General features: G+C 37.4%; 3 protein-coding genes across 3 annotated transcripts; 1 reads left to right on the forward strand and 2 right to left on the reverse strand.

Moving 5' to 3' along the window:
- The first annotated feature begins 7916 nt into the window (after window positions 1-7916).
- LOC141902536 (ribonuclease P protein subunit p29-like) lies at window positions 7917-10054 on the forward strand. The gene is made up of 6 exons (XM_074790310.1): window positions 7917-7977; window positions 8152-8216; window positions 8628-8866; window positions 8942-9010; window positions 9310-9482; window positions 9903-10054. The coding sequence occupies exons 2-6, from the start codon at window positions 8160-8162 to the stop codon at window positions 10052-10054; spliced, it is 690 nt and encodes a 229-aa protein (XP_074646411.1). The 5' UTR covers window positions 7917-7977; window positions 8152-8159.
- Window positions 10055-10332: 278 nt separating this feature from the next.
- LOC141902260 (mitochondrial carnitine/acylcarnitine carrier protein-like) lies at window positions 10333-11775 on the reverse strand. The gene is made up of 4 exons (XM_074789906.1): window positions 11766-11775; window positions 10900-10972; window positions 10628-10737; window positions 10333-10544 (listed from the first exon to the last, which is right to left on the reverse strand). Exons 1-4 carry the CDS (start codon window positions 11773-11775, stop codon window positions 10333-10335), a joined length of 405 nt encoding a protein of 134 aa, XP_074646007.1.
- Window positions 11776-11819: 44 nt separating this feature from the next.
- Window positions 11820-15454, reverse strand: LOC141901226 (mitochondrial carnitine/acylcarnitine carrier protein-like). Its single transcript, XM_074788336.1, has 9 exons — window positions 15283-15454; window positions 15086-15178; window positions 14856-14983; window positions 14142-14232; window positions 13947-14064; window positions 13669-13741; window positions 13397-13506; window positions 13189-13313; window positions 11820-12909 (listed from the first exon to the last, which is right to left on the reverse strand). The coding sequence occupies exons 1-9, from the start codon at window positions 15382-15384 to the stop codon at window positions 12847-12849; spliced, it is 903 nt and encodes a 300-aa protein (XP_074644437.1). The 5' UTR covers window positions 15385-15454; the 3' UTR covers window positions 11820-12846.
- Window positions 15455-15803: the final 349 nt, after the last annotated feature.

The raw sequence follows: 15803 nt of genomic DNA on the forward strand, positions 1-15803 counted from the left end.
TAGATCTCAATAGCTGTTCTTTAATAGTATTTCAAAATATCTAAAGTTTATCAATGAAATTACAATATCTGAATAGTTCAGTAATGTGCAACTGACTGAACTATACTAAAGGCGGGTGTAGGTCGACTTGCGACCGATTGTGATGCGATTGTTTGCAACTGGTCGCAAACTGGCACTTTACATCGCGTGTGACATAGCTTTGCAACTAGCGTGGCTGGCGGTCGCAAAGGTGCGAAGGTTGACTGGTGATTGTCAGTAACAGTGAATTGCGTCACATTGAGTCGCTGGCTGTCCTGATCTACGCCTCCTGGCTTTACATAGCTTTCAATGCTGCACATTTTGAACGCATTCAGATAAGGATTTATTCATGACAAACTGTGATATAACAATCTAGAACTTACCAACAGTACATTAACGTCACTAGGACGTAATCATAATCCAACAAGATGAAATTATCATCGGCAAGTGAGAGATTAGAGTAATCCATCTGAGATACAGAAAACTGAAAACGGTTCGACACTCAAGAGTTCAACATGATTAAAGCAAAAACAACATCAAAAGCATCAAACAGATTCTTAAACTTGATGCAACATTTTTAAATCCTTCGATACTTTTTTACTGATTTTTTTTAATCAAACTACAACTTTATACGATACATTCATTTCTACTTAGAATCCAGTTGGAACAGATGCAAACAATACGATATCGTCAAGTGCCATTATTTCAAAAACGGAACTCGTTGCCTGCTATTTACTGATAGTACCGGATGTATGACACATTGACTTGAGCCTTCCACCCGAAGAGCGAGATTAAAGATGACCAACTCGAGACAGTAGATCAAGAAGTCAATGATAATAGACGGTACTTAGCAATCCATATTGTAACATAAGTGCCCAGACATAAGAACTTGGATTTATTATTACGCACAGAATACTAGGGGTCCTCCTCGGTGCTAAATGTAATTACTTTTTTAACATACGCAGGTTAAATTCGACCACCCTGGAATACAGGTCGATAAGAAATTAGTCAAATATGACTCATAATATCATTAGAAATGTTAGCATTAGAATATAACATCTTGAAATGAGATCCAGCGATCGTGTTGATCAAAAGATATAATGTTTTATCCGTACAATCATCAATCCTAACGGATTGCTTTCTTCGTGTTAGTGCTACTGTTGAAAATAATACTATTACAGCAGTTACAATAAAGATAGAATTCCAGATTCCGCGATACGCGAAGAATGAAGAAGAAAATTGTCTCCATGCCAATAGGTATAGTATTGATTGGGACAGGGATCTATTGTGTGTGTATCGGGGTTTATAAAATACAGAGATCAATAAACGTTCGTCCGTCGTAGGATCGCAGTTAAAGACAACTCGACTCGGAGCTAGGCGGTGGGTGAAGGGAAGGATTAGTCAATTCTATGTGAGATACAGTGAAATCTATCCTGACAACGCGATGACAATGATGACTCATACCACAAATTAATCACACAAAAATATGATAAGCTAAAGATGAGAGAAAAACTATCGGTTTGACAACAAGTAGAGCTTCACTATCAGTGCTTACTCCTGTCCATAACGCTGAAACCTTATTTATACTTGCCGCAAGATTGTATACCCGAACTGAAACCAAAATCTCCAATTATGTAATGAAAAAACGTATATAAGATCTTGTTGGTTTCTTGTTGGTTTCTCGTGGTTGGGTCAAAATGTCAACTGCTCGTTTAGTTTTTTGATGTATTTCTATAATAGTGATGTGTCACGGTAAGGGGTTGTGTGTGAGTCGATGTGCACTATCAATACCGGCGTTTCAAAATAAAGATTGACACATCAAATATCTTTCATAAGTCTTATATCTATATTTGATAAATTTTGATAATCATTTTTGAGAGGATTTTCAACTATCAATTATTGAGTGATACATTTTGTACTTCTGATATCCAGATTCCGCACACCGTATTTCATTGCGGCTAAACTATGTGGTGAGGGATCGAGAATGAGAGAATATGAATTAGTAACAGAAACAGCTACAACGTCTCTCTCCCTCTTTCTCTCTCTCTCTCTGATTCTTTCTAACAAAAGTTATTAGAAAACGGAAATAAAATGACGAGCAAAATCAACAGATATTCCCGCAACAATTTCCCTCGGTAACTACTGCATGTCACACAGTAACGAGTACGTCCTACGTGATGTGAGTGAGTACCCTCTATCAGAATTCTAGCAGTGTACGAATATCTAGTATTCTTATCTTATGACTAATTTGTAAAGCAGGAGCTGAATTAGTGAAAGTATCGATGACACTGTGCATGATTTATCAGGATCTCTGCTGTGACAAAGACATCGCAGCGCGGCTGTAGGCTATTCAGTCAGCATTACAACAACGAAAAATACCGTCCACTCAACTGATACCCGAGCCGCGGTCCTTTAGACCCATGAATATTTCATGCCTCGTGAGATTGTCAAACTTCTGCCGATAGGGAACTTAAATAAACCGGCGCGCCGCAGACGCTGCGGTCCTCTAGAGCAGACGGACTATATTCATCAATACACGGTGTCCCGTTGTGTCGACGATAATTAGCGCAACAGTTTCACTTCTATAAACTGTAATTAACGTGCATCTGTTGGCGACTGAGATCGGTAGAATACCGGTGATTACAGACAAACACTGGCGTCAAACCTTCACCGAACCGAGCGCACGCTCTATTAGAGGTGTAAAGAGAAGAGTGGTTTAACAATGACTGGTCATCCGGTCAATTCAGACGCCAGTTCATTATCCGCAATCAGAGTCATTTACATGTTGTTAATCGACTTTGAAATCAGACTCCAAAATGAACTTTGATTTTATGAGCCGTCGTCGGCCGAGAGCAGAGTCGTGACTGGGCCCCAGAGAAGAGAGAGATAAACACCAGTCAGATCACTAACCTCACGACTAGTCTAAAGATTTAAGAGCACCTTTGAAGTCACAACTATGCAACTTGACCCAGCATCACATCTCTGGGTCATTCCATACATATGTATGGAGATCATTGTCATAATCTAAATGAATTCTAAATATTTCAATAGTTATATGTATACGACTGTAATGAGAATATGAATTATTTATAATGTATCACTTTGTATCTTAACACCTCATCCCTTAATTACTCTCTCTGTTCTGGATTGTATATGTGTAACCATGAACTCTATTAGAGTCTATGGTACAACTCACCATTTTGTGACAACATCGCTATTCAGCTGAACATGACTATTGGGATATAGTCAACCGACTGTATTAGCTGCTATCAGCTCGAGGAAACATTTCGGACTCTATTTTATTCTCAGCGTGGGATTTTTCATATTATTATGAATCAGTTCAAACTGGTTTCATTTCATTTTGTTGGACACCTTTTGTTAAAATATCATACGTAGTAAACCGGGCCTCGCGTATTACTCATATCAAACCTAATCATGTCAATGTGGAACAAGAAACTTGACTGTGATTTTGAGGAAAACACGATTGGATTGGAATAATTCAAGCATCCTCCACATATTGTGTATATGAGGGGTGAAAAATGTCTCGTACATGATCTTGAACTATTTATGCTATTGTTAGTTTCGATTGTGTGAGCATTGCCCCCCGGAAGAGCGACGCAGCCCTTGAGAATACGACTCGATCTCTCATCTCTACCTGAACGAGTCGTAAATTCATTATAGAATTCGATCAATTTCTACAACGTTTTCATCAGCAAAATTCACGGCGAATAATTGAAACAAAGGAATCCATCGCGAAGCAAGGATTTCATTAGTTTAAATCAATAAACAGCCAGTAGTTTATCAATAAACCATTGACCGATCTAATCATTATACTGATTGTAGCAAATTTAAATTTCTGGTCGAATGATTTCTGTAAATACGGCTGCAGGCTTTAATTCCCTTCAGGCTTTATACAACGTCTGCTTATTAATAAATTGCATGTTATTTTGCTGTCCAGAAACCATATACAACAACTAATGTATCTATTTAATGAAAGCATTTAATCTGATATATTCTATATAAAAGCTATTTGACACAGCTGATTAAGGTTCCTGGTATTCAATGAATTCCTGGTGCCATTAATGTGTGTTTTATGCGTTTTTAGGTTGGCGTGTCATCATTTTCTTTATCTAGTACAATCTCTACCACTGAGTAAACTCCGCCGCCGCACTATCAGTCAAACAGCGATGGTTTTTTCACACAGCTATTTGATGTAACACTTGATGGCGCCATTCGTACATACGTCGCTGGTTTTAATACGGCTGATCACACGAGACCGAGGGGGGGGGTATTATCACCTTCACTTACACATTCAGTTGTTTCAACAACCATTGATAAGATTCCCACTCAGTCTGACAAGTTACAGTGTTTAGAAAAGTAGAAACTTCTAGACACATTCAAGTTTTAGGTTATTCACTACAAGTTTGATCAGTCAAATAATCAGATATCACAATGGGGGTTACGTTAATGAGATGGTTTAGAACTTCTGAATTTGACTCTAGAGAAAAAAAGATGTCACTGCAGCTCCCAATTTCACTCACCCGTTTCTCGACAAATTCATGTCAAAAAAATGAAAAATCATCGACATCATTTAGTAGAACGACAAATTATAGCGAAATTTAGGAAAATCTTTTTTTACCTGTTCTGTATTTCGATGAAATATTCCGGAGTATTCTACTAGATATTTCCGATCATAAACGTGAGCGTGTGTGTATTGGGAAGAGTAGAGAGAACTCTGAAGGGAGAATCATTGATCATAAAGATTACCTTACATCTGCCCAAACAACTGAGATACAGGCGACATAATGTCGGCAATGGGTGGGTCTTACATTGTACGACATATTCAATGACAAAACACAATTTAGAAGATAATTACAAGATAATTATAGACTAAAATTTATCAACCAAACGTTCTAAACAATAGATTAATTTCCATAAAAATTCGTACAATGCAAACAAAGAATTTGAATTGAGTTTTTTTTTTTTTCTAGAAAAAAAGCGACAAAAAAGGTTCTCTCTCGATAGAATAGCGTTTGGTTTATTGGACAAAAAATATGCGATGTCTATGACCAGAATCGATTCAACAACTTAATCAACATTTATTCAGCATTTTGTGATATACGATCAAAATTATCACCGAATTGAGAAATATTTTTGTATTTTTCTCTATTTTTCTTTGTATTTGAAATAAAGACTTATCATTATTGATAACAATTTCTAATTTGGTTCCAATAAACTGGAAGCATAGTGATATCAATAGTAGTAATATCGATTTTAGTAAATATCGATATGAGATGAAATCATACTGGTTTAGAACTTCTGAAAACTTCTGGCTGCTCATTGGAGTATAGAATGTAGTGGAATGCATGACGCACAATAAATCATCAACACGAATATAACCAAATTAACTGCACTAACACAACGACTGCGTTTGATAAAATGGTTGAAATAACAAATCTAATCTAATTTCTTACCCATTAACTGCTGATTTTCAGCGAATATTGATTTCGTTTATAGATAGCTGCGGTAAAGTAGACTGGCTGTCTCTGTCAAACCCTAAATGTGGAGACAGGCTGCTTTCAATAACATAGAAAAAATATTGATTCATGCCAGGGAACCGTGTTGCCCAGAACACTGCGAGCAGAGGAAATAAAAAAGAGTTGTGTTAGAGACTACGTCAGGTTAATTCCGCGTTTAATCATCAGACTCTGTCCTCGGCGGCTCAGCGCAAAAAAAATACATCAATCAGGATTTCCTTAAATTGCCTTGAAAAACAGCGTATTGCGACGCGTGAAAGGATTTACACTAATCCATGAAATAAATCATTACTAAGCGTCGAGCTGTCGACAACAAAAATAACGAATTTGTCATCTATGACACAAATATTTTTGAAGATACCATTCATTTCAATTTAGCTCAATGTACCACTAATAAATTGACCTTACTTGATATCAATTTTTGTACGAAAACATCGCTTTATATTTAACAATGAAAATCAATTGTAGAAATAGCTGGATGGAATTTTTTTAATCAGTTGTGAAGCCCCAAGTGACATAGTGTTTACACAGTCTCATAATACCACATTATAATATTTACCTTAATTAAACAATGCAAATATAAGTGTCCGCAATCTGTTTGCTTTGTGTCACCATTATTCCAAAATATCAAATTCATGAGAATGATTTTAATTATAACACAAAAAAAAAATTTCGTCGATGTTGACATTTCTCCTAACCCTCGTTAAGTGGTGGAAATTGGATGTCATCGACTTCATACAACCAAGTGTAAAGTGGAGAGGGCTTGTCTTATCGGTACAAAAATCAATATACCTTGTCCTTGTCGATTCAGTGTAGTATTCAAAATTCCCCATTTTTTGCGTCTATTCAGTCCGATACTTATGCTTACCCATACAGTAAGGCGCGAATAAATTAATTAGAATTTTAGAAAATTTACTTACCGGGGGTTAGTCAGTAATCTGTCTGTTTAGTTTCACGATCGGATATTTTCACAAACCACAATGTTGGTATAAGCCCATCTGATTAGGTACCGTAACTAACTAACCAGGGTTAGGCCTTACTACCAAGCTGTAAAACAATCACACACCCTCGACAAGCGTCCTGCGAATGCCATGCATTTTTTAGAACGCCAAGGCTTCATCAAGAACCTTAGCACATTGTCTGATGTACCACCTGGGTGGGTGGGTTCACTAGGATCGTAGATCACTGTGGAGACAGCCACACTACAGGACTGGGTGGTGAAGCCCAGGCCTAACCAGTATCATTTACTGACAATGATATCGCAACATGAGACTCAAAACTGAAGCTAATTCTGTCATATTCTTTTTTATAAAGGGTGCTATAGGAAGGGAGTGACTTTGCTTTGATAGCCCCAGTTATAACGATGGCACTTATCCTGGGCCGATGGCTACATTCTTCGCATGCCGCTGCCGGCGCGAGCCAATTAACTACATTCGTAGACAACAGGACGTATATTTAGGGTGATCAATCTTTAATTGATTTATTGAATATTTTCAGCATCCTGGATGAGTCAGAGCGGCGGCGGCGGCATCAGTGTCGTCGGAATGAGTTATATCACCTGTCGTCACTGAACCGTTATACCCACAATTGACTGAGTCTATTGTCCATCAATGTCACGCGTGTTCAAACAAGGATACAACATACATAGAGTCATCGTCGCCCCGGGCTACATTGTTGTATCTGTCATAATTACCCACAGCAGTTTCTAATTAATCAATTCTAAACAAAAGAACCAGATCAATACGGTCACCTTCCGTATAACCGATATTGCCCGGGCGGCTAGGCGGATGTTAAGATTTCTCATCACGCAGTAGCGCGCGCGATGCGGTCTAATTTCCTTCACTGTTTCCACGAAGTATCGGTCATTGAGAGTAAAAAGGGTTTATAATTCATTTTCAAAAGAAAACATCGCGCAAACGCGATTCAAACGTCAAACATCATCCTCGAGAGTCGAGATTCTTATTCAAGAAATCTCACAATTCACGTATTTCCAAAAAGACTCTGGGATTTATTTCCAAAAGGACAGAAAAACTTCCTCTCATCTCGCATTACAAAATAGATTGTCAATGAATAAATACATTATATTGTATATCAGTTACATTGCGGTATTGTGTACAATTCTGAATTGCAGAATTCTATCAGTGGAGTCCGGCCCGCTGCCAGTATAGTAAAATTTCAACCGTTAAGTGCTGCCTCTATATATATGATTAGCGGTGAACCTATGAACTAACTAGACTGCTGAATGTTCCTACTGTGGCATGCGAATATAGTGGCTAGCGCAGGGTTCGAACCTAAACGAACTGTCAACCGCTGTAAGTTGTAAACAACTGCACGTGGCGTCCACAGGGAGTTTTCAATATGGCTACCTATTGATAGCGTTGGAAAAAGATTTTCGTTAGTAAAAAAAGGTCAAAGATTAAAGGTTTGTCCCTTTTTGTTAGTAGATAAATGAATATTTACTGTTAGGGTACATTGTGACTGTTGATTTAAGCTCTTTACGAGGATGATTTATTATCATATCGTCCATAAAAGTTGTAGTATATGCTAACATTCTAAATCAATCAAAATTTATTGCTATCAGTACTATATCATTTAGATTTGAAAATGAATGTTCCTTTACCCGCATTTGTGACGAAGGTCAGAAAGGAAATAGGAGTTCAGGTAAGTAATGCTGCTGCATGATATTAAGTTAATATATTTTAAGTCAATAATAGCCTCCAGGTCTAGGTCATGAATAGTCAGTAACCTGGTCTGTGGTTTAGTTTCACGATCGGATATTTTCACAAACCACATGTTATAAGCCCATCTGATTATAAAAAGTTTACCACCAACGATTAGGTAACTAACTATGCCCATCTGATTATTAAAAGCTTACCACCAACGATTAGGTAACTAACTAGGTCATGAAGTGGTCTGAATACAACCAGATGAGGTACAGGTTCGTTCCCTTACAAAAACTCGATGGGTTTGAGCCGTGAGGGGATACAGACTAATCAGTAATTACTTTGTGACCTAGTCTACTTAATCTATATTGAAAAAAACTTCAGTTTGTTATCATTTTGTATATTTCAGCCGAAAGGTTCATCCAGTAAAAACTTTATACGAGATTTTTTGCTTCGTCATATCGAGTCATCGAAAACCAGCGGAGCAAAGTCTGAAATAGATGACGAACAATTCAGATTCAGAACGTTTTACATGGGCAACTATCCGGCGACTAATAAAATACCACCTCTACCGCGCAAAAAGAAATCGCTCTCATCTAAGGAGAAAAAGAAACTGAAGATTTATGAAATACCTGCAGATTGTCGAAGGTAAGATCGGAGTCATGAAATGAAGGCCGTATGATTAATGAAATATTGAGGTATATTTGTATATTTTCATTGTAGATATGAATTATATGAACCGATGAATGGACTGTGGAACGATTATATGTGCGATCTCGTCAATTTTGATAAGTATGATTCAGAACCCATTTTCAAAGTTGTCCGTTCATTTTCACTTTTGAAATGAAGTTATTTATCACTGTTGAGTAATATCTAAACTTAAAACTGTGCAAGCAGCACCCAGTGGCCTGTTGCATAGTCATGGCTTAGATTTGAGACCAGTCTAAGACCAACTTAGTTGTTTAGCTTATATAGGCCTAACAAGAATGGTTTAAGACTTTTGAACCTAAGTCACGACTGTGCAACTGTCCCCAGGATACTTGAACTGAATTTTTCTGAAACTAATAAAATCAGTTATTGTTCATTTCTAGATTCAATCCTCAGAATAGTCAAGTGCTCGAGACATTTCTGAAAGCCGACTATCACGGATGTCATATGAAAGTTACTAAATCTAAATGTTCATCACTGATCGGAACTGAGGGCATTCTGGTTCAAGAAACTAAAAATACATTTAAACTCATTACGAAAGATGACAAACTCAAAGGTAAGAATATGGACCCAGTCGGGTGTGTTTGATTCCTCCTTATTTGCAACCAGTTAACTCAGTTAACAATTAATATAATAATGTGCGAGTTAAACACTGTTTTGGAAAGATTCTTTTTCTCTGATCCTCAACTCAGTATCGGGGGTCAACAACATTCGAGGTCCAACCTTAACCGAGTGAGGCACAGTTTACATACATTGGAGTGAATCAAACCTAACAGAAAACTGTGGAGCTAGATCCCGAGCCTGGCAGCGCATCTAACTGAAGCTAGATCCCGAGCCTGGCAGCGCATCTAACTGCAGCTAGATCCCGAGCCTGGCAGCGCATCTAACTGCAGCTAGATCCCGAGCCTGGCAGCGCATCTAACTGCAGCTAGATCCCGAGCCTGGCAGCGCATCTAACTGTAGATTTCTCTTTCAGTTATACCGAAGAAGAATAGTGTTTTCACGTACGAGATAAAAGGATATGAATTCAATATAAATGGAAATCAGTTTCTGTGTCGAACTGCTGATAGATCAACTCATAAATTTGGCAAATTTATCAAATTTCCTCTAAATTTCAGTCCTTTGTAAATGACTACAATAAATCATGGTTTTTTACAAGAAATTTGTCATGTTCCTTTTTTTCCTCAAGATGTGATCATTCAGACTTCACACCAGTGTCTAAAGGGGTTCCTTCGAAAAAGTGATCATCCAGGGGCTGAGGGGGCGTTCCGGGTTGCGGATATATAGTAATGGTTTCATCAATCGTCTTTGGTCTTTTTACCTGGCTTCATACCCACAACAATATCTACAACAAGTCGAAGTTAAAGTCTAAACTATAAAGCATTTTATTGGTGCTTATGGTGAAACTAACAATATTCACATTCATCAGTACAGAACCACGTGGTGGGATATCTGGCGCAGTTGTCAATCGTACTCAGCTGATTGATACTTACAGCATTAGCCGGGAACGCTCTCAACATTACTGGAGTCAAACCCTTAAATAAAGCAGTTGGTCCTTCCGTTTTAACGATATCTACGAATACACTACGAACTCCACGTTTATACATTCCTTCAGGAGCTGAAAATGAGAAATAGAGAAATTATTGCCAAATAATAATGAATTAAACAGTTTTTTATTCAGTTCGGTTTTAGGTATTTTACCAGTTTGTAATCTTGACTTGAGAGTATCGGGAGCAATAGCACCGACCCAATTACACACACCAGCTCCACCTCCTGCTAACAGTATCTGTAGTGGACCCAGATCTTTACGACTAAAATAGCAACGAAATCATTAATCCAGCATTTTACTATGAACCCAAATTCATTCTTTAAACTAAGACAGTTATTAAGAATACAATGCTATGAAATATCACCACGAAACACATGAAGTGGGCGCTGACATTGAAAGGACTGAGTTTATACACGATACTTACGTTCCACCTTCAGGAGTTAACTGATCTTGGAAGAATTCATAGGACGCAAAGTATATACCAGTAGCTGGAACATCTAAATATACGAACAATTACGTTAAAAGGTAAGAATATGGACCCAGTCGGGTGTGTTTGATTCCTCCTTATTTGCAACCAGTTAACTCAGTTAACAATTAATATAATAATGTGCGAGTTAAACACTGTTTTGGAAAGATTCTTTTTCTCTGATCCTCAACTCAGTATCGGGGGTCAACAACATTCGAGGTCCAACCTTAACCGAGTGAGGCACAGTTTACATACATTGGAGTGAATCAAACCTAACAGAAAACTGTGGAGCTAGATCCCGAGCCTGGCAGCGCATCTAACTGAAGCTAGATCCCGAGCCTGGCAGCGCATCTAACTGCAGCTAGATCCCGAGCCTGGCAGCGCATCTAACTGCAGCTAGATCCCGAGCCTGGCAGCGCATCTAACTGCAGCTAGATCCCGAGCCTGGCAGCGCATCTAACTGTAGATTTCTCTTTCAGTTATACCGAAGAAGAATAGTGTTTTCACGTACGAGATAAAAGGATATGAATTCAATATAAATGGAAATCAGTTTCTGTGTCGAACTGCTGATAGATCAACTCATAAATTTGGCAAATTTATCAAATTTCCTCTAAATTTCAGTCCTTTGTAAATGACTACAATAAATCATGGTTTTTTACAAGAAATTTGTCATGTTCCTTTTTTTCCTCAAGATGTGATCATTCAGACTTCACACCAGTGTCTAAAGGGGTTCCTTCGAAAAAGTGATCATCCAGGGGCTGAGGGGGCGTTCCGGGTTGCGGATATATAGTAATGGTTTCATCAATCGTCTTTGGTCTTTTTACCTGGCTTCATACCCACAACAATATCTACAACAAGTCGAAGTTAAAGTCTAAACTATAAAGCATTTTATTGGTGCTTATGGTGAAACTAACAATATTCACATTCATCAGTACAGAACCACGTTCCAAATAATGTGAACTTTCATCATCTCAAGATTATTGGAAACCACCGCATAATAATGTTAGAATTTAGAATATTTCTTTACAGTTTCTACAGTAAATGTGCATAGGAGAAATAATGGTCCTCCGAATTCAAATTCCCGCTAAATAATCATCTATTTCAGTAGAAATGCTCGTTGTTTCAAATGATACATAAAAGTTGCATGTTTGTATTAACAACTCAATCAAATACTGCGAAAAGCACCGAAAAGTGCTTCGTTATTTATAAGAATTCAGAGGTAGAGTTTTAAAGATTTACAGCAATATTTCATACATCTCTCATCGCTCGTCCAGTTAAAGGCCTGTAGCCATTCAGTGATACAGTCTACATTCATCCAGAAAATAATAATATTTTACAAGACAGTTTGTCTTTATAAATACTTTAATTCGAACTATTAATTAACAGCTACTCTCTGAAGGATAGCCAAGGGGTAGCCCTAGAGGTATACAAATGTACAAACTAACAGCATTTATCTTTAATTATGAGTTATATATCATACAAAATGTAAACTGCTTATCCATGAATTAGTCCTAAATTGGCTTTTTCTTCCTGTAAGGATTAAGTTTTTCAACATCTTTTAGAACTGATAAAATTGAGTAAATAGGACGATGAAAGGTCCTTAAATATGCATTACAATTACATGATATACAACGCAAGATCAGATATTTTAGGTTTTCTATACCGACTGTACAAGCTTCTTCATTATAGCCCTATGAAAAATTTGGCATAGAAATGAACAAAAATTTTCCGCAAAAAATGTCCCTTTTTATCGTAACGAGTGGCCCTGATTATTTCATCAGCTCAGAAATATCAGTTTCACTTATTGCATAAAACTGTGAAAGACATGGATGGCATTTCCATGAATATGTATTCCAAAAATAAATACAAAAAACATTTGATCATTTCCTCTAAAAACAGTGATTTTTATAGATTTGGGAACACGTAATTGAGAGCTCTCATCGCCATTTCGTAGCCCAGGAAACATGCCTGAAAATACAGAGAAAATGAAGATCAGTAACGACGACTCAACTGTGGAAAGTGAGGGTTCCACTTGCGGCAAGCAAGGATCCACCAGTCGGCGACAATAAGCATTAGGGCGATGCCGCATTTTGACCACAATTTTCTTTGAGTTATTTTTACATAGAAATAAATTCTGTAGTGGGAGGCTGAATCTAGATAAAAGTTAATTGGTTGATCAAGTAGCGCACGCCATCTGGTGGGATATCTGGCGCAGTTGTCAATCGTACTCAGCTGATTGATACTTACAGCATTAGCCGGGAACGCTCTCAACATTACTGGAGTCAAACCCTTAAATAAAGCAGTTGGTCCTTCCGTTTTAACGATATCTACGAATACACTACGAACTCCACGTTTATACATTCCTTCAGGAGCTGAAAATGAGAAATAGAGAAATTATTGCCAAATAATAATGAATTAAACAGTTTTTTATTCAGTTCGGTTTTAGGTATTTTACCAGTTTGTAATCTTGACTTGAGAGTATCGGGAGCAATAGCACCGACCCAATTACACACACCAGCTCCACCTCCTGCTAACAGTATCTGTAGTGGACCCAGATCTTTACGACTAAAATAGCAACGAAATCATTAATCCAGCATTTTACTATGAACCCAAATTCATTCTTTAAACTAAGACAGTTATTAAGAATACAATGCTATGAAATATCACCACGAAACACATGAAGTGGGCGCTGACATTGAAAGGACTGAGTTTATACACGATACTTACGTTCCACCTTCAGGAGTTAACTGATCTTGGAAGAATTCATAGGACGCAAAGTATATACCAGTAGCTGGAACATCTAAATATACGAACAATTACGTTATCATCAGTTCCAATCTACATTGGTGAAAACATTGGAAATGAACTGATACCTAATTTGAGTCAAATTGAACCAAGGAATTGGATCTAGGTTGAAATGAATACAACCTAAAGGAAACAAAGTTATTTTTCTTTAATATTGTGTAATTGCATCCAGTTTTTTTACGAATGAAACTGATATTTACCACGTAGTAAAGTTGCACACGTTCCCTTATAAACACTTCTGATGCCACCCTGCTTGTATAACTGTTTGACTACATCGACTGGACCTTTGTATTTTGGGTTTTTTTCATTTGCTTGAACCTGAAAATGATTCATCAAGCGATGAACACGTTTTTCACTTATAACAATGAGTTTGAATGCATCGCGATTATTAATACCTGTAGAAGGCATTTGATACGTTCACCAGGAGCCATAATAGCAGTAGTGAAACATCCGGCTAATAAACCAGCTTTAAACTGCTGCTGATAACTGTGGAAATAAAATATTCATTTGAAATATGCGTATACAAAAAAAACTTGACCTTATATGTTTTGTACCATATAAGAAACTTATACATAGGATTAGACATGCAATGAATTGAGAAAACAAGATATCGACAAATGACATTCAATAAAAGCAATTCAATAAAAAGTGTTCATTAACCCTTTCAGTGCGTCTACACCGCAATGCGGTGTACGAATCAGTGATGGATTTTGCTAGTACATCGCACTGCGGTGTATTGATTTAATTAGTAATTACTAATTATCTCTCCTGAAAGATGGCAGCACCTGTCAAACATAGTGAAATATTAGTAACTAACGATACACCGCGCCATGGTGTAGATGCACTATAGTGCTATTCTCGTTATTCAACACACTAAGGTGGAATTTTTCAGAATTTTCAAATTATCTTCAGCACATTAGGGTATTAATTAGCTAGCACTGAAAGGGTTAAACACAAATGACAATAAAGACGACCAGTTGCTTAGACGCAAATATTTATACGCATATTCGATACGTTGAAATGTAGCTGATTTTAACCCCACTACGTAAACATGTAATGAAAGAATTGCGGGTCGCAGTCGACCCACATTGAACGACCCTTTAACTTACGTTAGTTTATCACCTGGTTTATTCTGTTGTAATTGTTTTCCCAGATTGTAACCAAAGAAACATATTGCGAATATCGGCGCGACCCCGGCTATCGGAGCTGCCATACCTTTATATAATCCTCGAATACCCTGTAATCAATTCATAATACAATCAAATATTTCAATACATTCAGTGAGAAAGTTGAGCCGTTGTCAAGCGAATTCTATTTTCTGCGATGTCGTCATGCGTACCTCTAGTTGAATAGTTTTCTTTGCACAGTCAAAAGTACCGGAATAAACAGGGTTTTCTCCAGCTGCAGGGATTGGCATAGTCTGTAACCTAACCTGAAACCACAAATAATAGCAATCACTCAGCAGAGTTATTAGTGCAAACATAGGATACAACATGAATAGCAGAAAACTAAAAAAGACAGCTGTCAAAAACTAACCTTGATTGTGTCGAGCGGTTGCCCAGTGAAAACCACACAAACACCTCCAAAACCACCAGCAAAAAATGACTTTATCGGACTGACTTTATCTTCTCCTGCCATGGTTGAAATACTGGGAATAACAACCAAATAATCGAAAACAGTTACAACCGGCTACAGCTGAGTGACATTCAGGGGTTACTACTCAATCGCATGCGGCGCTGATATATACAAGTTCAATTCAAAGATAAATTTATTTCTATAGACCTTAATGAATAAAACTGCGTTCCATCCTTGACATCAAAATAATATTATATACACCATCATATACACATCCGCAATAGGAACATAAAACAAAGAAAATTGATAATGCATAAACACTGTGACTTAGGAGAGACTACATGGACGTAAATTAAATAGCAACCCTAGGCTTTAAAAACTTAATAACCCTACGCTTGGCCTGATGTAAAACGAACTAACCCTAACCCTAGGTTTGGACTGATTGTAGAACGGGGATATATATGGGATTCGAACCCCACTGG

Source organism: Tubulanus polymorphus, chromosome 3, assembly GCF_964204645.1.
Source record: "Tubulanus polymorphus chromosome 3, tnTubPoly1.2, whole genome shotgun sequence".
Classification (NCBI taxonomy): domain Eukaryota; kingdom Metazoa; phylum Nemertea; class Palaeonemertea; order Tubulaniformes; family Tubulanidae; genus Tubulanus; species Tubulanus polymorphus.

Bases quoted from the DNA above. Each gene is read 5' to 3' on its own strand.
- LOC141902536 (XM_074790310.1), top strand. From the start codon at position 8,160: ATGAATGTTCCTTTACCCGCATTTGTGACGAAGGTCAGAAAGGAAATA. The intron at 9,011-9,309 runs GTATGATTCAGA...GTTCATTTCTAG, and splicing joins GATCTCGTCAATTTTGATAA to ATTCAATCCTCAGAATAGTC. The intron at 9,483-9,902 runs GTAAGAATATGG...TTTCTCTTTCAG, and splicing joins GAAAGATGACAAACTCAAAG to TTATACCGAAGAAGAATAGT.
- LOC141902260 (XM_074789906.1), bottom strand. The intron at 10,738-10,899 runs GTAAGTATCGTG...TTGCTATTTTAG, and splicing joins TTAACTCCTGAAGGTGGAAC to TCGTAAAGATCTGGGTCCAC. The intron at 10,545-10,627 runs GTAAAATACCTA...TCTCATTTTCAG, and splicing joins CAAGTCAAGATTACAAACTG to CTCCTGAAGGAATGTATAAA.
- LOC141901226 (XM_074788336.1), bottom strand. From the start codon at position 15,384: ATGGCAGGAGAAGATAAAGTCAGTCCGATAAAGTCATTTTTTGCTGGT. The intron at 14,984-15,085 runs GTACGCATGACG...AATTGATTACAG, and splicing joins AGAAAACTATTCAACTAGAG to GGTATTCGAGGATTATATAA. The intron at 13,314-13,396 runs GTAAAATACCTA...TCTCATTTTCAG, and splicing joins CAAGTCAAGATTACAAACTG to CTCCTGAAGGAATGTATAAA.